At 35.7% G+C, this 19,389-nt stretch overlaps 1 protein-coding gene across 3 annotated transcripts in view; it reads left to right on the top strand.

The window, feature by feature from the left end:
* LOC145692862 (endoglucanase E-4-like) overlaps positions 1-19,389 on the top strand; it is a 76,268-nt gene that overhangs the window by 47,822 nt on the left and 9,057 nt on the right. For 2 of the 3 annotated variants that reach the window (XM_081768388.1, XM_081768386.1), the window contains exons 3-4: positions 15,276-15,440; positions 17,997-18,092. In XM_081768388.1, the coding sequence (XP_081624514.1) occupies positions 15,276-15,440; positions 17,997-18,092 (261 nt within the window). Of the gene's footprint in view, positions 1-10,028; positions 10,163-15,275; positions 15,441-17,996; positions 18,093-19,389 lie in introns of those variants that run through there. The other variant, XM_081768387.1, reaches the window with a different exon arrangement.

The raw sequence follows: 19,389 nt of genomic DNA on the forward strand, positions 1-19,389 counted from the left end.
TTAGAACATAGCAGCAGTGTTACTCTATCCTTTGCTGCCTTAAATCCAGGAGCAGACTTTTCGCTTTTAGAAATGAATGTTTTGTTTTGCATTCTCTTCCAAAACAGTGCAGTTTCGTCTGCATTAAATACTTGCTCAGGTTTGTATCCTCCATCAGCTACTAAGTTTGCAAATTCTTCTGGATATCGTTCTGCTGCAGCAATGTCTGCAGATGCAGCTTCTCCAACGATTTTAATGTTATGCAATTATTGTTTCACCTTAAATTTATTGAACCAACCTTCCGATGCTTGAAATCCTCCATCTGTACATTCACCACTACAACTACCATCAGGTTCTTTAAAATGAGCTTAAAGACGCTTTGCCTACTCCCGGACCATTTGACCACTCAGGGCCACCCTCTTTTGGTTGCGGTCTTCGATCCATAATGACAACGCCACTTCCATTTTTTCTATTGCTGGATCACGAACAATTTTCGCTGACAGTGAAGTTGAAGCTACAGACGACCTTATTTTATCTTCAGATTTTTTTATCGATCGTACAGTTGATTCGTTGACACTGCATGAGCGTGATATGGATGCAAATGACTCTCCAAGGCGTAAACGATCAAGCATTTCTATTTTCACTTTAAGCGGTAACACAGATTTTTTTCGTGTTGAAACTCGTTTCTTATTTTTTTTAGTTGACATTACTGTATAAATTAGGAAGACAGCGGTATAGACGTGTTACTCGATCACAATTTTTGTAACGAATGGAAAGACGAAACAATAAAACACGCAAAGCGGCTCTTACCAAAAAACGGAACGTCTAATAACGTGGCGGCATTTAAAAATATACTTTATTCATTGAGTAATAAGGTTGCTTTCATTCTGTTTGTTTACATTCTCAAAAACACTGATCGGGGCGAAGGCGGCTTATGTCAAAGTCCGAACCAATACAGCGGCGATATCATTTAATAACATACTTTAGGCAAAGTTGTAATAAGGTCTATTTTACATTTTATTAGTCCATTTGACGGCGTTTACAAAGGATATTGGGTTGGATACCTATTGGAATCCTTTTTATTATTATGTATGTACGTACTGATTAGATCCGCGAATAAAGAAATTTTTAGCCGCGAATATAGGAATTGGGTCGCATTTTTTTAATCCGCGAATAGTGAAAACGCGAATGAAGGAAGCGCGAATAAGGAGCTTTTACTGTAGTTAAGAGTATTGTTGGGTAGTACTTAAGTTAGAAACGCTGTGTTATTATTCTTACTTGTGTATTTTGTAAATTGAAAAAACTGCTGAGTCCCAAAATGCAATGTGGAAGTCACCCTTCCTCCCCGTCGCCGATTCGTATGCGTCCCGTTTTTGAAAGTAAAATTTCTGGTCATCTTGCCGTTACACACAACAACTCGCCTTGCGAAACATTCACCCATTTAAACCATCAGGAGATGGGCTGCAAGCAAAGTGACACCGGTAATGCTAAGGAAAATCCGTCGATTGGTGTGACAAGAAAATCCCCCGTCGCAACGTGATGTGGGCCACAGATTCCACCTCGCGCCGTCAACTGTGAACAAAATAATTCGCAAGTGCCTCAGGTTGAAGTGTGCGCCATTCAGTGAACTATGAACTGCATTATTTTCGACGCTAGTATACTTATATTTAACTGTTCTTTCGCACACGTATAAGTTACGCAATAAATATATATAATAACCTTCTTAACCATCTTCGAAAGAAAACTTTACTGCATAGAATTATATAACAATGAAAGTTATTATATTCTACTAAATTAATCTTACATTTAGCTTTCATAGCTATGATAATTGCACACTGGTGGAAACCAATTTAAAAATTACCAGTAAGAAATAACATATCTAATACAAAGTTGATACAGAAGAAAATGGTAGTAGCTGCTTGTGATCTTTACACAGAGCTCATCCGAAACATGTTGTGCAGGTGTTTCAAACGAAAGCATACTTTGGTAAATTAACTTCGGGGCTGTTTTTTACAAGGTGATAGTGCAAATTTAAAGTGTTCATATTACAAACTGGGAGAGCGCAATGGCCTAATACAGCGTTGAAAAAGCGTCTTAAAGTTTTCGACTCGCCGCATATATATCGTACGTTGCGCGAATGTATCAAGTGGCGGCGTGGCAGAAGCAGTAGCATCTGAGACTCACGTGCGAAGGGTCCCGGTTACGACTTCCACTGCAGTCAACTTCTTTTATTTTTGCTTCAACCAATCAAGTAGCAACTTGTAGCTACAAGTTAAATGTTAATTCACCATATATTTATAAGGAATTAAAACACTAGAAATATTCAAATCAGTTGTAAAATCTTTCAATGTTCCATGTTAACTAGCAACGAAACGTAATCTATTCGCGCATGTAATCTGTATCGCATGATACAGTGTTCATCGTAAAGTTAGAACAAGAAACAGGCAGCTCCAGAAAAAAAATCTAAAAGTGGATTTACCTGGTTCTTGCATTGCTACACTTTAGACCAACTTTCTTAGCAAAAGAATGAAAGAGTCGGAGTGACAACAAAAAATAACCCACTGTAATACTTAAGATATTCGCTAGTTTTTGGTAATAATAAACTTAAAAAATTAACTTGTCGATTCGTTTCGTTGCAATAACACGAAAAGAGTAATATGTTCCCGAGAGAAAGTAGCGTGTGCTTCTTCTAGATTGACTGTTTTGATCCATACAAAAACTTTGGAGAATTATTGTATTAATAATAGGTCTATTTTCATAAGCTAAAGATGCATACTGATTCAGTCAGTAAAGTGCAACATTTTCATTCATTAAACTTTAATATACAATTTTAACATTTAAAAGTAGGTACGTAGTGCAATTCTTCTAGTGGATCCGTACCATGTGTTAATATTATTTCTCATGTGGGAAGATTTCAGTTCACTTAGGCCTTCTACTGATATAAACACAATGAACGTAAGTGACCAGATGTAAGTTGCAGTCATAATTTCTTACAAATTCGAGCCATACTTGAAATGACCTTTCAACTTTGCAAATACGAGCAGGACATTTAAGGTAGATCACCAGGTGTTCTCGGTGTTATGCTAAACGCTGCTTAAAGAGTGCAGCATTGTTAGATAGTGTAAAGTGTTTACTGTTGCTAAATAATAAAGGAAGTAATCATGGAATTCTGCTTCGTTACTTACTGGAGAAATTAGTTTTCAACCCTTACCACAACTCACAGCTAAGTTCCGCTTCTCGAACTGCAATGCTAGAATCCAGGAATGTTGTTATTGTGACTAGCACAGTAAACGTACAACGTACAATGCATTATGCCGTTCTGCGCAAGTTTCTTCTCAAAATCTATTTCCTTAAATGTAAATTAATATTTAAATAAAATGTGAAACATAACACGAAAAACGGTCAAACAATATATCTATTTCATAATGAGAACATAATTTTAAAATACTTTACACATACAAATAAATGTTTAATAAAACCGAGCACTTCTAGTAAGATCTAACAGCGAGTGCCATCTCGTGTGGTCATTTTAAACAAATCAAATATTATCTTTCATTTGTTACCTTTTTCAATATCAGAAGGCACAACCAAATGTATTAGTATATTGTGTTCTAACTCAAACATAACTCTATCTTATAGTACAATGTTGTAACGTTTCATTACGCAGTAGGTAAGAGAATGAGCTAAAATATGTACTGACTTCCGGGTGGTGATTCACCTTAATATGGCATCTTGATGTCGTAGCTTAGGAAAACTGTCCTGAATGTTATCTATTTAAAGTTTACATATCACTAAACTTTATACTCTCCTCAAAAACTTCTTTAAAATGGCAGAAAACACTTATATTCACTTATCATTTTTCAAAATTCATGGAGAAAAATTACGCAAATATTTCAGTTCTTGAATAGCATTATCCATAGATATAATGTCAATACAGTTGACCATTTATGAAGATAAGGAATCACTAAATCTGCCTAAGGCTATCATATGGCTGCACTACTGTCTTCAAATTTCGGAGGGATTCTACGTCTTTGAAGGATTTTCATTCTCTAACATGTCTGGATAAAACACTGCATTAATAGGAACAAGTAACACAGCCTTACCGATAATGATCCTTTAGTTGTAGAAGTGGGACTTAATATAAAGTAGTGTTGTAACTTTTGGGTATTTTTAAACTAAAGCAGCTCTATCGCTTATGCCCAAACTGGCAAGCATGACAAAGAAAGAAGAAGAGGAAGAAATAACGTTACCTGCAAACACACACACACACACACACATATATATATATATATATATATATATATATATATATATATATATATATATATATATATATATATATATATATATATATATATATATGGTAACTAAGGCAAATATCGCCACCAATTTGGAAATGATTCATGCATCTTCAACGAGAAAAGAAAAATAAGTTCCTCATCAACTACTTAGGACTTGGTAGCAAAATGATCATCATCTGAATTTTCAATATGAGAAACCGGCCATAGTTTATTAAAGTTTTTGTTACAATAGGCAAAATGGCGATATTGTAAGTATCTGAACATCATATCTTCACTTACAAATCTCAGGCTTTACAAAATACATACATATATTTGAGTAGTAGGTTTTCAACCCAAAATTAGAAGATCATCATTGAAAATGCACAAAATAAATAAGTATGCAGCAAATAATAATACACAATGAGCCATTAATTTAAAAAAATATGCCCGGTAAATATTAATATAATTAATAAGCGAATCATTAACGGTAATACGCTTACTCTGTGGATTCACACAATGCAAATATATCTTTAAAAAAATATTCATTGTCCAATATTGTATAGCCGTTTTTACACCGCTAATAGAGTCCAACTATTAACACACACTTCCCTGACTCACAGTTTTCATGAAATCAAATCTTGCATTCCGCACATTGCATTCAGGATACTTTGTCATTTTGTTGGTAATAAAATTCCTCACAATCACCACAAAAATTGTCTTTCTGATGGCGCGTCTTTATAATAGACTGATTTTGGTTAACACATAATTTCGGTTGTTTATAATCATTTTCGAGTTGTCTGGATAGTCCAGCTATATTTAATCCCATCTTCTCGATTTCCTTTTAAGTTTCTCCTTTTGAAGCTCCTTCAAATTCTATCAACAATTCTCGTCTCAGAACAACTGCTTTACTGTTAACTGATTTTCTGCAAACCTTTGGATGCTCAATTTTAGATGTTGACAAAATCTTAGCTATGTTCCTTTGGTATGAAATGTTACCCCTGATATTTATCATGTATAAAATTCTTGGTGGGGAATCTGTTGGAGTTGGACGTTTATCTTTCTCTGAAGTGGGATTACTAAGTTCATGATCAACTACATGCTTGGAGATATCCGATCTTTCGGAGATTAAGCGAGAAGTAAACACAGTTTCTCGAAGCATGTTTGAATTATAGGGACTGATTCCTGTTGCCCTAAAGTCTGAAATAGCATTTTGAGGAGTTGTAGCCCTGCAACATGCTCGATCAAAAAATTTAGGAAACTATTACTTGTGTAATGATTTTCTATTCGTTGAAACGTGACTGTGGATTCATTCCAGGCTACTTTCTGAGATTTGAAATAGTTCGCATAAAGTGGTTGTTAAGTGTAACGTATTTTTACACAAGCCATAACATTTTCAAATTAATAAATACTCGTAATATCCTTCCATATCAATAAGAACATCTAATATGTAATGCTGATATTTCTTGCTAATGTACAGTTATTTTTTGGAATTAATCATGTGGTTTAAGGATCTCAGAGAATCATCACCACAGAAAAAAAGCTCCGAGTGAATTTTATTCTAGATGAAGAGAACGTTTCCCAAATAATTGTAAGCTTTATTATCATGATATCTATCTATGCGCCACTCTCTATTTTTCGGTAAATCAGTGGTCTTTTTTTCAGGGATGTCTAAATATATTCCTTCCATTCGAGTAATGCGGCGATATTAGACATCTGTGACCAGAAACTGTATTATATTCAGTGCCGCTTGAAATAATGAGGAATTAATCAGTTATGAATAACCATGTGGAACAAGATCATTGGCATCTGTAGGGGTGCTCACGGGACAAGACGAGAACTATTGCTTTCTTATCTCGTGTCGTGTCGAGTTTCCAAGCAAAACAAAATTATAAAAGTTAAAATACATAATAATAATATTGTAAGAATCTCCACATCACGACACAAGCACATGTCAACACAACACGTGCTATTGATTGTAAATAGCATAAGGACTGTATCGAAAAGTAATTATCAACATTGGTGGCGCTGGTAGGCACGGGAGAGGCAGCTGAAAGTGAGCACACCCAGCCTGCGGGTTAGTTAGCAAGTTGTACTTAGCTGCTGTAGCGTGTTGAATGCCGTGTGATTAGTTGTGGAGGCTATTGGACGAATTCCGAGGAAAGTGAAGTGCAAAATTGTGCACATATGGTGTTCCCACAAAAGAGTCACCTACAATCAGATAGCAAAACAGGTGAAAATGCATCATGCAAGTGTGAAAGCTATTATTGAAATATTTGGTAATCAGATTTGCCGAGATCAAGGCGAAAAAAGGGTGCACGTAACCCAAAAGTAGACCAGAAAGTGGTGAGGTTAATCAAACAAAATCCATCATTATCTGTTCGCGATTTAGCAAAAAAGACAGGTACTACGATCGCATTGGTTCAAAGAATTAAAACGGAATAATTTGAAACCCTACAGAAAGCAAAAAATAGCCAAACAATCGTCAAAGCAGAAATTGAGAGCACAATCACGAGCTCGCAAATTGTATGAACGAATTGTGAGCAGGGAAACACAATGTGTTTTGATGGACGATGAAACTTACGTAAAGGAGGACTTTACAACACTTCCTGGCCCTCAATATTATACAAAAGTCAAAGATGAAGATGTGAATGACTCGGGCAAAAGTGTTTCAGTGGACAAATTTGGACCAAAATTGCTTGTGTGGCAAGCAATTTGTTCGTGCGGCTTACGATCTGGAATTTTCTATACACAGGGAACTATTAATGCCGAAATATATGAAAAGGAATGTCTACAGAAAAGATTGCTCCTTCTGTATAAAAAGCACAGTGTTCCCCCATTGTTTTGGCCGGATTTGACAACGGCCCACTACGCTAAATCTACGCTAAACTGATACATTAAACACAAAGTGGATTTTGTTGCAAAACATGTGAACCCACCAAACTGCCCTCAGCTCCGACCTATTGAACGGCATTGGGCACTTGTGAAGAAAAATGTCGAACAGGGTGGTAAAGCTGCCAGGAGCATGGCTGAATTCAGAAAATATTGGTCTGCCGCAACGAGAAATTGCACCGCCAATACTGTGCAGAAACTATTGGGTGGTGTTCGACGAAAGCTTCGTTTATTCATCAGACAGAACTGTAAATGTATACTTTTTTTTCTCTGTGTATTCAACAAGTATTGTAGTGTAACTTTTTTTTTTTTGTACATCTTTCATTTTTATTCCTGTTAATCATACATGTTGATAGTTACTTTTCGATACAGTCCTTAGCAGAAGAAAAGCCGACACGAAAAACACCGAAGATCGCCGAAAGAAGTCGGACCTCACAAAAGGACCCAAAGAGGACAGATAAAAGCCAAACCACCGAGGGACCCAGCATCAGTCAACCAACTGATCGCTTAACTATTACCTTCCTATGTCGCACTGGGCTAGGGATCCCATCTTAAACTTATAATCCTAATCTAACCTACAACCTGCTAAGTATTCTGAAAACTGCCATGAGTAGAAGGGGCACCCGGCAAAACATTTAATATTCCTTCACATGGGCATTAAAGAAAAAAAATATTAAATTAAAAACATTTTATATTTATTATATTTTGTAATAAAATTTGGTGAAGGGAAAAGTCGCCCGAACCATCATTTAACTCTACCTATAAAAACATTGCGTGGTGTAGGCACCGGAGTTTTGTACGGGGCGCTCTTTCTCTTAACTTTTTATCTAAGCACTGATGAGGTTAAAGTGTTGGAAATTACCAAACTTCTGAGCAACATGTAGCAAATGTCTTTCATGATGAAGCAAAGGACACTCGGACAAAATGGACGATAAGCAAACAATATAAGCAAAATGTTGGTAGAGGTCGAATAACTCCCTGTATGACCTAGATCGTCACTTAAGAAATCTGCTGGTAATCGCGTGTGAGGAACTATTTAAGATATTCTAAGAGAAATATCAACTCTTGAGCTTACAACGCAACACGCAGTTCACATAGCTTTCCACAAAACATCTCTGAAGAAAGCACGCTCCTCTACAGTCATTCAGATTAGAAGAACATGTCACACGTACTTTTCTCAATTTTGTAACTAAGATTTTTTTAAAAAATAAAATGAAATCTTTAAGTTTTACGTCCCATGGTTATCCCGGTTAGGCTATAGAAGACGGTGATGATGAGAAATGAGTGAAATGGTGGAATGAAGAAAGTGGGAGGAAACGGGAGAACCCCAAGGAAATCCACGCACATGGTGTTTGTCCACCACACAGTTCACTTGGCGCGAGCTGGGATCGAACCGGGAACCCCAAGCGCCAGAGGTGAACGCTTTACCACTAATAAATTATATATCTTGTATATACAAACAAAATAGCTTTGTATTATGCAGAGATATCAAACTTCAAATTTTGTAAAAACTAGAAAATTTCAAATTTAAAAAAAAATCATTAAAATTGTAGAAAACATGTATTAGTGGTGTTACTCTAATTATAGTGAGTACCATATGGAATTATATTTTTAAAAAATCAATTCTGACACTTCACCCCTTTATTATAAAGTTCATCTCTAAACATTGCACTTTGTTTAGATTTCTTATGCTAAGAGACAAAATTAAAGAACTGAAAGCGCTGAAAAAAAAAAAGCGTTGGTTGCAATGTTTCCGAAAAATGCAGTCCAAAGGTATACAAGTTTACGCTAATGTATCCAAAGTTACTAACGGGTTAAAGTTACTACGCACGGTGTTCAACAAAAAGGGACACGCTTTAGGAGTAGGATTGTAGATTTCTTGGCTTTCGGCATCTAAGGACATTTAGCCCGATGACGTCCCTCGGCGAGCACACAATCAGGGCAAAGGAAAGGAAGAAAGGATTGTTGAAGTAAGGGCCTTCCTGGGACCTATAAGTTAGGTACCACACCGGTATTTGCCTGGTGTGAATGAGGAAAACCCAGAAAACCTCATTCAGGGTGGCTGGCCTAAAAAAGCGTTTTACACTTTTTCGACCGAATGACCTCACCGCGAATCGAACCCGGGAACACACCGAAGGCGAGAGCGTTAGCGATTACGCTACGTGGGGGCCACGCAAACAAGCTTCAATTAAAATTTGTAAAACCAGTTTTGTGCTGCCAATTAGTATGATAACACTAAAATGGTTAAGCAACCAATCAAATTATTGGATCACTTCATATGGATTGACTTGGCTCTCTTAATATTAAGTAAATAGAACGTGAACTCGATTCCTTGAAAAAAATATAAAACGATCCTTATTGTCACGGAATATTTTAAGCCAAAAAGAGTATGTAATTGCAGAGTTTATAAATACACCACCCTGGTCCTTTTATTTCGTGTATCCGCTGTAAAAGATTTTCAGCCTATAGCCAGGTGGGACTAAGGAAAATTCTGGAATAACTATTCATCTATGCTCGCAGCTGTAGTTTCATTGACACTAAATAACCAAACATGCACATAGACACATAAACATATTTCCTTTATAATTCTGCTGTCAAATCTTTCCTATGAATCCATGGATCATTTTGTGATTACTGCTAAATATTTCGTTGCTATTCAAAATTGATATTTACTATAATCCGTTACGTTGACACACACTTGTTTCAACAAGATACAGTTGTTATGTAAATCAATACCTCATCTCTTCTTCAATATTTATTCAGCATTGTATAGTCAAACTTACTTTATTACTGACATCATAAAAAGTTTTGAATCATTTTGAGGGTGTGTCCTTATAAATCATGTGACAACAGTCTTTGAAAAATTACAAGTTTTAGTATATTTTGAAGTAATGAAGGTCAGGTGAACATAATATATAAAAGTCTTTTGCTCGAGAGAGAGAATCCACCTTCAATGATCATGAAGAGATTCGTGGTTGTTTGTATTGCTCTGGTCTTCTGCAGTCATTTGGCAGGTATTATATTTCTGTAACACTGATATGATATATAATATTATTTCATAATTCAATTCGTATTTATGTAATTCTAGCGCCTAAAATTTCATCAAACAGATTGTAAGCTACAATCTAAAGGAAACTACATTGTATTCAGGCGTGTCAGTGGGCGCAGAAAATGTAGTTACTTGATTTGTTGATCCACAGTAAAAAATGGTTGTTAATTCAACTCAATGGCAACACAGGGTAGTGGTTCCAGAGTGACTACTACTATGCCGTGTTAGTTCAACACAGTTGGCGTTTAACACAGGGGGTGTGTTACGTTTTTAACACACAACCAGTGTTGAGCGGTGTTAAATTCGGATCTCTGTTAGTTTTCTCGGTGTTGATTCGACACCATGTCGGGGTCGGTAGTGTGGAGAAAAGTGTTGTATGTTACTTGTGGCGGTGTTGCACCAACACGAAGAAAATAACATAGTGTGTAGTGTGTTAATTATTTTGTGTTAATATTACATCATGTCAAGTATTAATATAACACAGTCCCTGTGTTATTTCAACATCATTTTCTTATTATTTCAGCACGCAATGTGTGTCATAATTCAAGGTCAAAGCCGTATAAGTAACATCGTTTTGGTGTTAATTCAACACTCCGTATGTTAAAATTAAAGGTCAGACTACCAGATTAACACCGTTTTTGGTGTTAGTTTGACTCCACCTCTGTGTTAATACGACACTTATTTCGGTGTTGAAATAACTCCATGTGTAATGTTGATGTACCCATTTTTTCTGTGTTGGAAAACTATGTGGTGTGCATGCTTGCGCTTACCGAAGATTCTAATTTTAAAATAAGAATAGTAAACTACAGAACACTTCACATAGAAAATCTTCATAAAAATTTTTGTCCTCCTCCCCAACATTTATTGTGAAGTATTTCTTGATGGTGCAAAACACAACCTTCACCAACATCTTGTTCAAGAATGATAGGAAACTCTTACCTATATCTTTATAATACGTTTGCCTCTTAATTGTGTTTCTACTGGTTTTCCACTATGTTTGAAGCACAGTCCCCGGTGTTAACTGGTGAGCTCTAGTGCAATGTAGAAGTGACACAGTAGTACGATGTTGTTTCTCGGTGTTGACATATTCTTCAGAAACATTACGTAAAACAATTTCAAACACATTGTGCGGTTTGCATTTTGAAATTTTGCGTATACCTGGATTTGTTTAAGTATTTCTTTCTACTGTGTTTGTCTGTAGCTTCAATTCATAAGCATTTATAATTAGATGTCCAACATATTTGGCAATCACGCAGAAAACAACACCGAAGATTCTACACTTGTGTTAATTTAACACACAGGTTGTGTGTCATTTCAACTACCGGCATTTGACACACAACTCTAAATGGAGAGTGAGTTGTTCTAACCACATTTATGTTATATTTTAACACAATCGTGTTAACACATAGGCATGTCGTTGAAATAACACAACGATTTTTTTACAGTGTGGACAAAAGTAAACTTCACAAGGAATGGTCTAAATTGTACCCTATACTTACTATGCTATGGACAATATTGTCGATATTATTGAAAGTAGTGCCTGATATTGGACGTCCAATGTTGGAGAAACTCTAGAAATCTTGAAATCAACATCAATATTGTGGTTTGGTGGTGAATATTGACTAAAATGTTGAAGTAAGTATAGGCATGTCAATATTATTGTCAGTATCGCTGGAAAGTGGTGGGGGTTTCCTTTCAGCTCTTTGTTATTTTCGCTGTGGAAAACACGTCTAGTGCCAATAAGACGTTTATAATTAGGAAGCTCGTGAAATTAACAGTAGTTGCGATGAGAAGCAACAGTTAATGAAGCTTATAGTGATGTGTACAAAACACTGCCACAACCAACTCAATATTTGTCCCAGGGGAAAGGGATGAATTTCAGACACATCTCTCTCTCTCTTTCTCTCTCTCATTATATATATATATATATATATATATATATATATATATATATATATATATATATATATATATATATATATAGATAGATAGATAGATAGATAGATAGATAGATAGATAGATAGAAACACCGTAGTCTAGTGGGTATAGCATTGGATAGCATTGGACTCACGTCCGCATGGTCTCGGGTTCGATTCACAGCCAGTGCTTCCCAATTTTCGGCGTTCAAATAGTGTCGTGAGGCAAACTGAGAAGTCACGTGAATAAAACATATGATGCCCACTAGGTCTAGAAAGTTCCTCATATGCCTGTCAGAAACAAGAGACGCAGCTCACTGATCATGTATTCGTCGTTAGGTTGGACGTAGTTCAGTCAGTCGCTAGCAGATGGCGTTGGAGCGGTTCAGGCCCACAAAAGACTGTTACGCCAAGCGATTTGGTTTTATATATAAAATATTCTCTATATTGTCTAATATCAAGTATTTCTGAGTTGAGTTGATTTTTAGTTTAACGTCCCTTTCAGCAGCGAGGCTATATGAGACGCGTCCTACTGATTAGCGTGGAATCCGAGCCAAATGAGCTCCCGCCGGGAATCGAAACCGGGTCTCCCACGCCAAAGGCACGTACGGTAACCGCTTAACCACGAAGGCGTACTCAAGTATTCCTATACGTATCATTATTATTCTCTTCTATATTGCATATATATACTTCTAGGTGAAATTAGTCACTATCCTGATGAACGTGACACTGACATGGCATACAAAGATGTTTTTCCAGGAATTCCAGAAGTAAACATTTGGTGACTTTCCATCCTCTTCGAATTTCTTTAGCTTACTCCTGGAAAATGTCTGTACCGTATGAATAGATAAATATTTCAATCCCAACAGCTACAAGTGACTCCGCGTAGCGTATTGGCTAGAGATCTTGCCATTGGTGCGAGCAGTCCCGGGTTCGATTTCCGGTAGGGACACTCGATCGGAAAGCTGTAAACCCTTTTTAGGCCAGTCATCCTGAGTGAGGTTTTTATTCCTGGGTTTTTTCTCATTCATACCAGACAAATGCCAGGAAGGTACCTAACATCTCCCATGGTGCTTTCTTCCTCATTTCCCCGGGTACTATGATTGCCGAGGTACATCCAGTCTTCATACGTGACGGGCTATAATAGCCATGGATCCCGATAGCTCAGAAATATGATTCCTAACTTTTGCAACTACTGTTTTATAAACTGCTTTAACATTGATGCTTAAAAGTGCTTTTTAACGTAGTTACGCTACACAAAATGAAGATTTTTCTCTGTTTCTATCTTGTGCATAACCATTCGAAAAACTTCTAGAAGGAGAAAGTTAGCCTTGCCAAAGATGAGAATTTTATTTTCCACGGGAAATCAATTTTTATTAGGCGAGAAATCCTTGGAATCCTCTTGTCAATTCGCACACTGGCCACAACTATGTAACTGGTTACGAACGCTATTTATTTTCTGGTTAGTTTTTTTTTTCTTGAGCATATTTAATTATTAGTTTGTTGCTGCATTTTTGTTATCTTATGGTACTAAAAATATTTTTAGAATAGTTATTGGGGCACTCCATCTGAAATCAACATGTCATCAGACTTCACCACCTTAGAGTTTTGTTAAAAAATTGGTACACAGATTTATTATAGTGGGAGATGAAACAATACCGAATATTACCCCTCTCCTCCTGAAAGTGTCCCCATACAGGGTGTTAAAAAAATATCAAAAAATGGCATTTTTTCCGTTACAGCGATTATCAAAAATTGTCATAAAATAGTTAATATGTGCACTAGAGACATGGTACAAACATCATTGGAAAACTTTGCTCTACAAGTTGTGCTGCATTGAAAAAACATGTACAATAAAAAATAATATTCAAAAATTCAAAGTAAAATTTGAATTTTGAATTTCGTACGAAAATGTCCCTGTGAATTTGTTAAAAATTGTCCAGATTGTAGTCTCATATGTGTACTATAACACCACATTGCATTTTGGGCACTCAATGAGATCCGATTCAAAATTCAACATAAACCAAACATTGCAAGATATTGACCATTGAATATTTGGGTTCAGATCGATAACCATTTTCCTGTAGCTATTTACTTGCATCATCAAAAAAATTTATATTCAACTTCATTTGTTTCTTGATGAATTCATTTGAATTTACACAATTATCCACCTTTCGAGTTATTTAGACAGGTATTACGTTTCCGAACAGTACTCAATGCAGGTCATTATTCTTGTTAATCAATAAGGATGTTTCTAATTTTATATTGGCAACATTGATACATGTTATTTTCATTGGTTTGTTTGAAGATTGCTTTTACAAACATGTGGGGAAGTGCATCACTGAAACAGAAAAAAGAACTTATTATGAAAGGGAAGGATATGTTTCCGTCCCTTTCACAATATTTGTATCAAATATGTTATGAAACACTGTGGCACTGTTCACAATTACTTTACACACTTTCGGCACAAACATAGTCGATAAATTCTTTTTGATTACGTTTTACCAACAATTTACCAACAATTGTGATTACGTTTTACCAACAATTTTGCTCCTTTTTGATGCTGAGGGCTGCTCTTATTGGACAGAGAATATTGACAATGCAGGGTCAGTGCCAATAAAGAAGCCAGTAGTATGATTGTCAATACTATTGAGGCAATGTATCAATGATATTGTAGGTCTGTGACGAGAGAACAACGTCAAAACTATAGTCGAAAGAAAATCCTAACCCATTAAGGACCGTCAATAATTGTTATACCTTGCAAGCAAAATCGTTTTCAAACCCAACAAGAATTGCTGCAGTCCGTGAATGCAAGTCCATTCCAATCAGCTTGCGAAAGAATATTGCGAAGGGGACTTCATACAATCAGTGGCGTATTTAAGATTTAGTTTCGGGAGTGAAATGCACAATACGTGAATAAGCACTTATATTTTTCCTTTTGGGTGCTGACAAATTATAATGAAGTTCTGCATATAACAAATTTATTTCGTGGGGGGAGGGTTTGAGTCCGATAGCCCTCCTCATAAATACGCCACTGCATGCAATAAATGCATATTTATTTCTTGTCGTATTGATTAAATAACTAACAGTTGCAATATTATATCGATGGCAAGAAAATTTTATATTTTTTTCTTCTTCTTATGAAACACATTATTCCTTCAGTTGCCCAATATGACTATAAGTTAGCTCTCACTGACTCATTGCTGTTCTACGAAGCCCAAAGATCCGGAAAGCTACCAGCAAGCAACAGAATTCCGTGGAGAGGAGACTCTGCTTTGAACGATAGGGGTAACAATGGGGAAGATTTAACTGGAGGCTATTATGATGGTAAGTAAATATGTATAATCATTACTTAATAGTATATAATAATATTCTTGTTAAAAGTGTAATTGTTCGGAGCATTATATCCTTTATTGCATGTTAAACGTTTGGAGAAACTTAATTTGCGGGAAGTTAGATTAACTGCTCTTCAAGGAAAGTTTATTTCCTTTTAAAAAAACTGAACGCAGAACAATTAATAAGATAAACAATTTTGTGAAATGTTTAATTAGAAGTACATTCTTGCAAAACGCTAAATATTTAAGATATTTTGTAAAACGTTTAAGTAGCAAAGCTTTTAAGTAGCTTTGAGAAGTGTTTAGTTCACTAACAATTTGCAAAACGCTTTATTAAATATTTTGCAAAACTTTCATTCAGCTAAATATTTTGTGAAACTATTAATTTCTTAGCGTTTTGTAAAGTGCTTTTACATGATGTTTAAGTGGATAAGCATTTTGTAAGACGTTTATGTTGGTAAAAATTTTAAGAACATTTAATGAGGTAAAGTTTTGCTAACGTAAAAAATTTGCCAACTTTTAATTAGCTTAACATTTTACAAAACTTCTAATTATTTTTACTAAGCATTTTACAAAAAAGTTTAGTTTAGTAAGAAATTGTTGAAATCTTACGAGACATTTAATTAGGTAAACAGTTTGTGAAGCGTTTACTTAGCTTAAGAATTTGTGAAGCATTTAATTTTTAGAAGTTTTTGAAAGTTTTAAATATAAAAATATTTTGAAAAACTTTTAATAGCTAAATATTTTGTGAATCGACTAACTTCTTAACATTTTGTGAAACTCTTTCACTCAGCGTTTAATTAATAAATTATTTTGTGCAATGTTCACTTATGTTAGTTCAACATTTTGTGAAACGTTTAACCGATTAACAGTTTATGAAACATTCAAATACCTAATATTTTGTAAAACATTTAACTTGCTAATATTTTGCAGGATTCTTTTACTAGAAGATATTCAATTTCTTTCCTCTACCTCAAAAAGATTTTCATATTTTATCACGTATAGACTTAAGTCCTTGTCACTTATGTTACTAAAAATTGTTATTGTTAATAATTGTATAGCAATGTAAATAAATTGTTTATTTATTCAAGTTGCTCATTTGAATTCAAATATCGTAACCTTGAGGACTGTTTTGTAGAGATGTATGGAATTTATATTGTATATAATTTGTCTCTCTTCCCTTATTCTAACAAGGAGAAGGCAGACTTTGGTAAATGAACTTCGGGATCATCTTTCGCGAAGTGGTAGTGCACATTTAAATAGTTAACATTACAAACTGGGAGAGCGCAATGGGCAAAAATAACTGAGAAAAACCTATTAAAGTTTTCTACTCGACTCATATATCATACGCCGCGCAAATTTGTCAATTGACGGCGTAGCACAGTGAGGCAAATGTGCGCCTCATTTGCAAAGGATCCTGGGTTCGATTCTTGTTCGAGTCACTGTTTTGTTTTTTGCTTCAACCAATAAAGTACCCATTTGTAACTATAAGTAAAATATTAATTCATCATATGTTTATAATGAATAAAACGATAGAAATTTTCAAATCACTTGTAAAACCTTTTCAATGTTCCATGTTAGCTAGCAACAAAATTTAATCTATTCTGTAAATATACTGATATCACGAGTTATATTATGGTTACAACAGTCGTTGTGTAATAAATGTTCTTGACGCTTCGTTTCTGCATCTGTTGACAGTGTGCGAATTACAAAGAAGTTGAGGGGAATATCCCCTTTGCTAATACTGGATGTTGCTATAACCAAGGAAGAATTCCCCCTCATTACACTTGTAATTCGCACAAAATTTTTAACACATGTCAAGAACATTTTTCACACAACAACTACGGTAACAATAATATATACAGAATAGATTAAGTTTTTATCCTAGTTAACATGGAACATTGAAAGATTTTACAAGTGATTTGAAAATTTCTATTGTTTTATTCATTATAAACATATGATGAATTGATATTTTTCTTATAGTTACAAATGGCTACTTTATTGGTTGAAGCAAAAACAAAAATGTTTGATTCAAACCTGGGACCTTTTGCACACGAGTCGCAGATTCTCCTCCCTTTGCCACGTCGTCATTTGATAAATTTGCGCGGCGTACGATATATGCGGCCAGTAGTAAACTTTAAATCGCTTTTTCTTCATTATTGTTGGCTATTGCGCCCTCCCAGCTTGTAATATTAACTCTTTAAATGTGCACTACCACCTCGCAAAAATGGCCCTGAAGTTCATTTACCAAAGTTTGCCTTCTCCTTGTGAGAGACAAGAGGTCATACGTGAAATCGAGCTTTGAAAGCTCTTATTCTAATGTCTAGCACTGACAAACTCTTTCCTATATATCTACCATGAGAATCCTATTTACTTGTGTTCCTCGTTATTGCTGAGACAACAAAAATTGCAATTGTAAGCCTAATCAAGTAAAAGTAATTGCAACCTAAAATGAAAAAAATAAAATCGTGTCTAGTTGTTTTAACTTTTACTATGTATCACTTTAACAATTATTTCTAGAATTATAATTCTTTCTTTGTTATCACAGCTGGTGATAATGTGAAGTTCAACTTTCCCATGGCCTTCACGCTCACTACTCTTGCCTGGGGTATGCTTACCAGCAAGTCCGGTTATGATGCAGCAGGTATGTAATAATTACATTTTTATAAAAATATTTAATTGTGTATACTATAAAAAATATGTTTTTCCTTTACGAAAATATTTCTACAAACATATTCTTAAAAAAATAGACATATACAAATATACACTGCTCAAAACAATTAAGGGAGCATCGCTTGAAATTCAAAAACGACAGAGGAATCAGTAATTTATCATGTTTTTTGTTGTGGTAGTTGCTGCATTCATCAGTGAAATGCACCTCTGCTGGGTGGCTCGCATAAACGAACACAGATGTAACGTCACACACACGAGGTAGAACTTGGAATAAGGCGTGTAATCATCAGACCTCTTGGGAATGTCGTTTTGACGGTTAGTGGGAAGAGGATGGATGGCTGCTGAGGTGTAGCGGTGAATAGGAACAGTGGCAGCACAATATGATTTTGTGTAATCTGTGCCATGGAGAGCCATTGCAGAATAGAAGCCAGACAGACATAATGTAATGTGTAATAGCTGAGACCTTCGGCGTGTCTCGCAATGATATTTCCAGATTCGACAAGCTTCCAATAGACGGGGCAATACATTGGAGACCAGGAAGAGATAGGCCACAGACGTCAGTAAGGTCAGTCCATTACTGGTGTCATGGGTTTAGGAGGAACAGTGGGCAAATAGCAACTGAATTGCAACATTTGTTAGTACTGACAACAGAACGCACACTGTCAACCGAAATTGTAACCAATGGTTTAGGGAAACGAGACCTTTATGCGCGAAGGCCAATGGTGTGTGTCCCTTTGGCTGCCGAACGTCGTGAGTGAGGGCACGTTGAGTGGTGCACTGTTTTGCTCTCAGACAGGTCATGTTTAGATTACAATTAGACAATCGACAAGAAACGTGGTTCTCGAAATTATCCATCCTATGTTCAAAAGGTTTGAGTTTGAGTTTAGCGTTCCTTTCAGCAACGATGCTATATAAGTATGTTCAGAAGTTATCGCAATATGGAGGGATGGAATAATGGTGTGGAAAGAAGTTAGTAAAGGACGAAGCATATTCCTGCAGATCATCTGGAACGATATTCCAACAGTTCAACGATACAGAGGTTATATCTTTATCGCCATCATATAGATATTCTGCCATTACCGGTAGGTCAATTGCCGCAACTGAGGTTCCATGCCTCACGATCTTCAGCTAACCTCTTCTTCTTCACGCACGAGTTTTGTTTTGATACAGTCCATCAACTGTAATCTCCTTGCTTCCTACCTCTCTTTACTACTACCATTACCTTTTAGCAAATACTTCATGATATAATTCCTTTTCAACTAATGTTT

The sequence above is a fragment of the Thermobia domestica genome, chromosome 8 (genome assembly GCF_964235325.1).
Source record: "Thermobia domestica chromosome 8, izTheDome1.hap1.1, whole genome shotgun sequence".
Lineage (NCBI taxonomy): Eukaryota > Metazoa > Arthropoda > Insecta > Zygentoma > Lepismatidae > Thermobia > Thermobia domestica.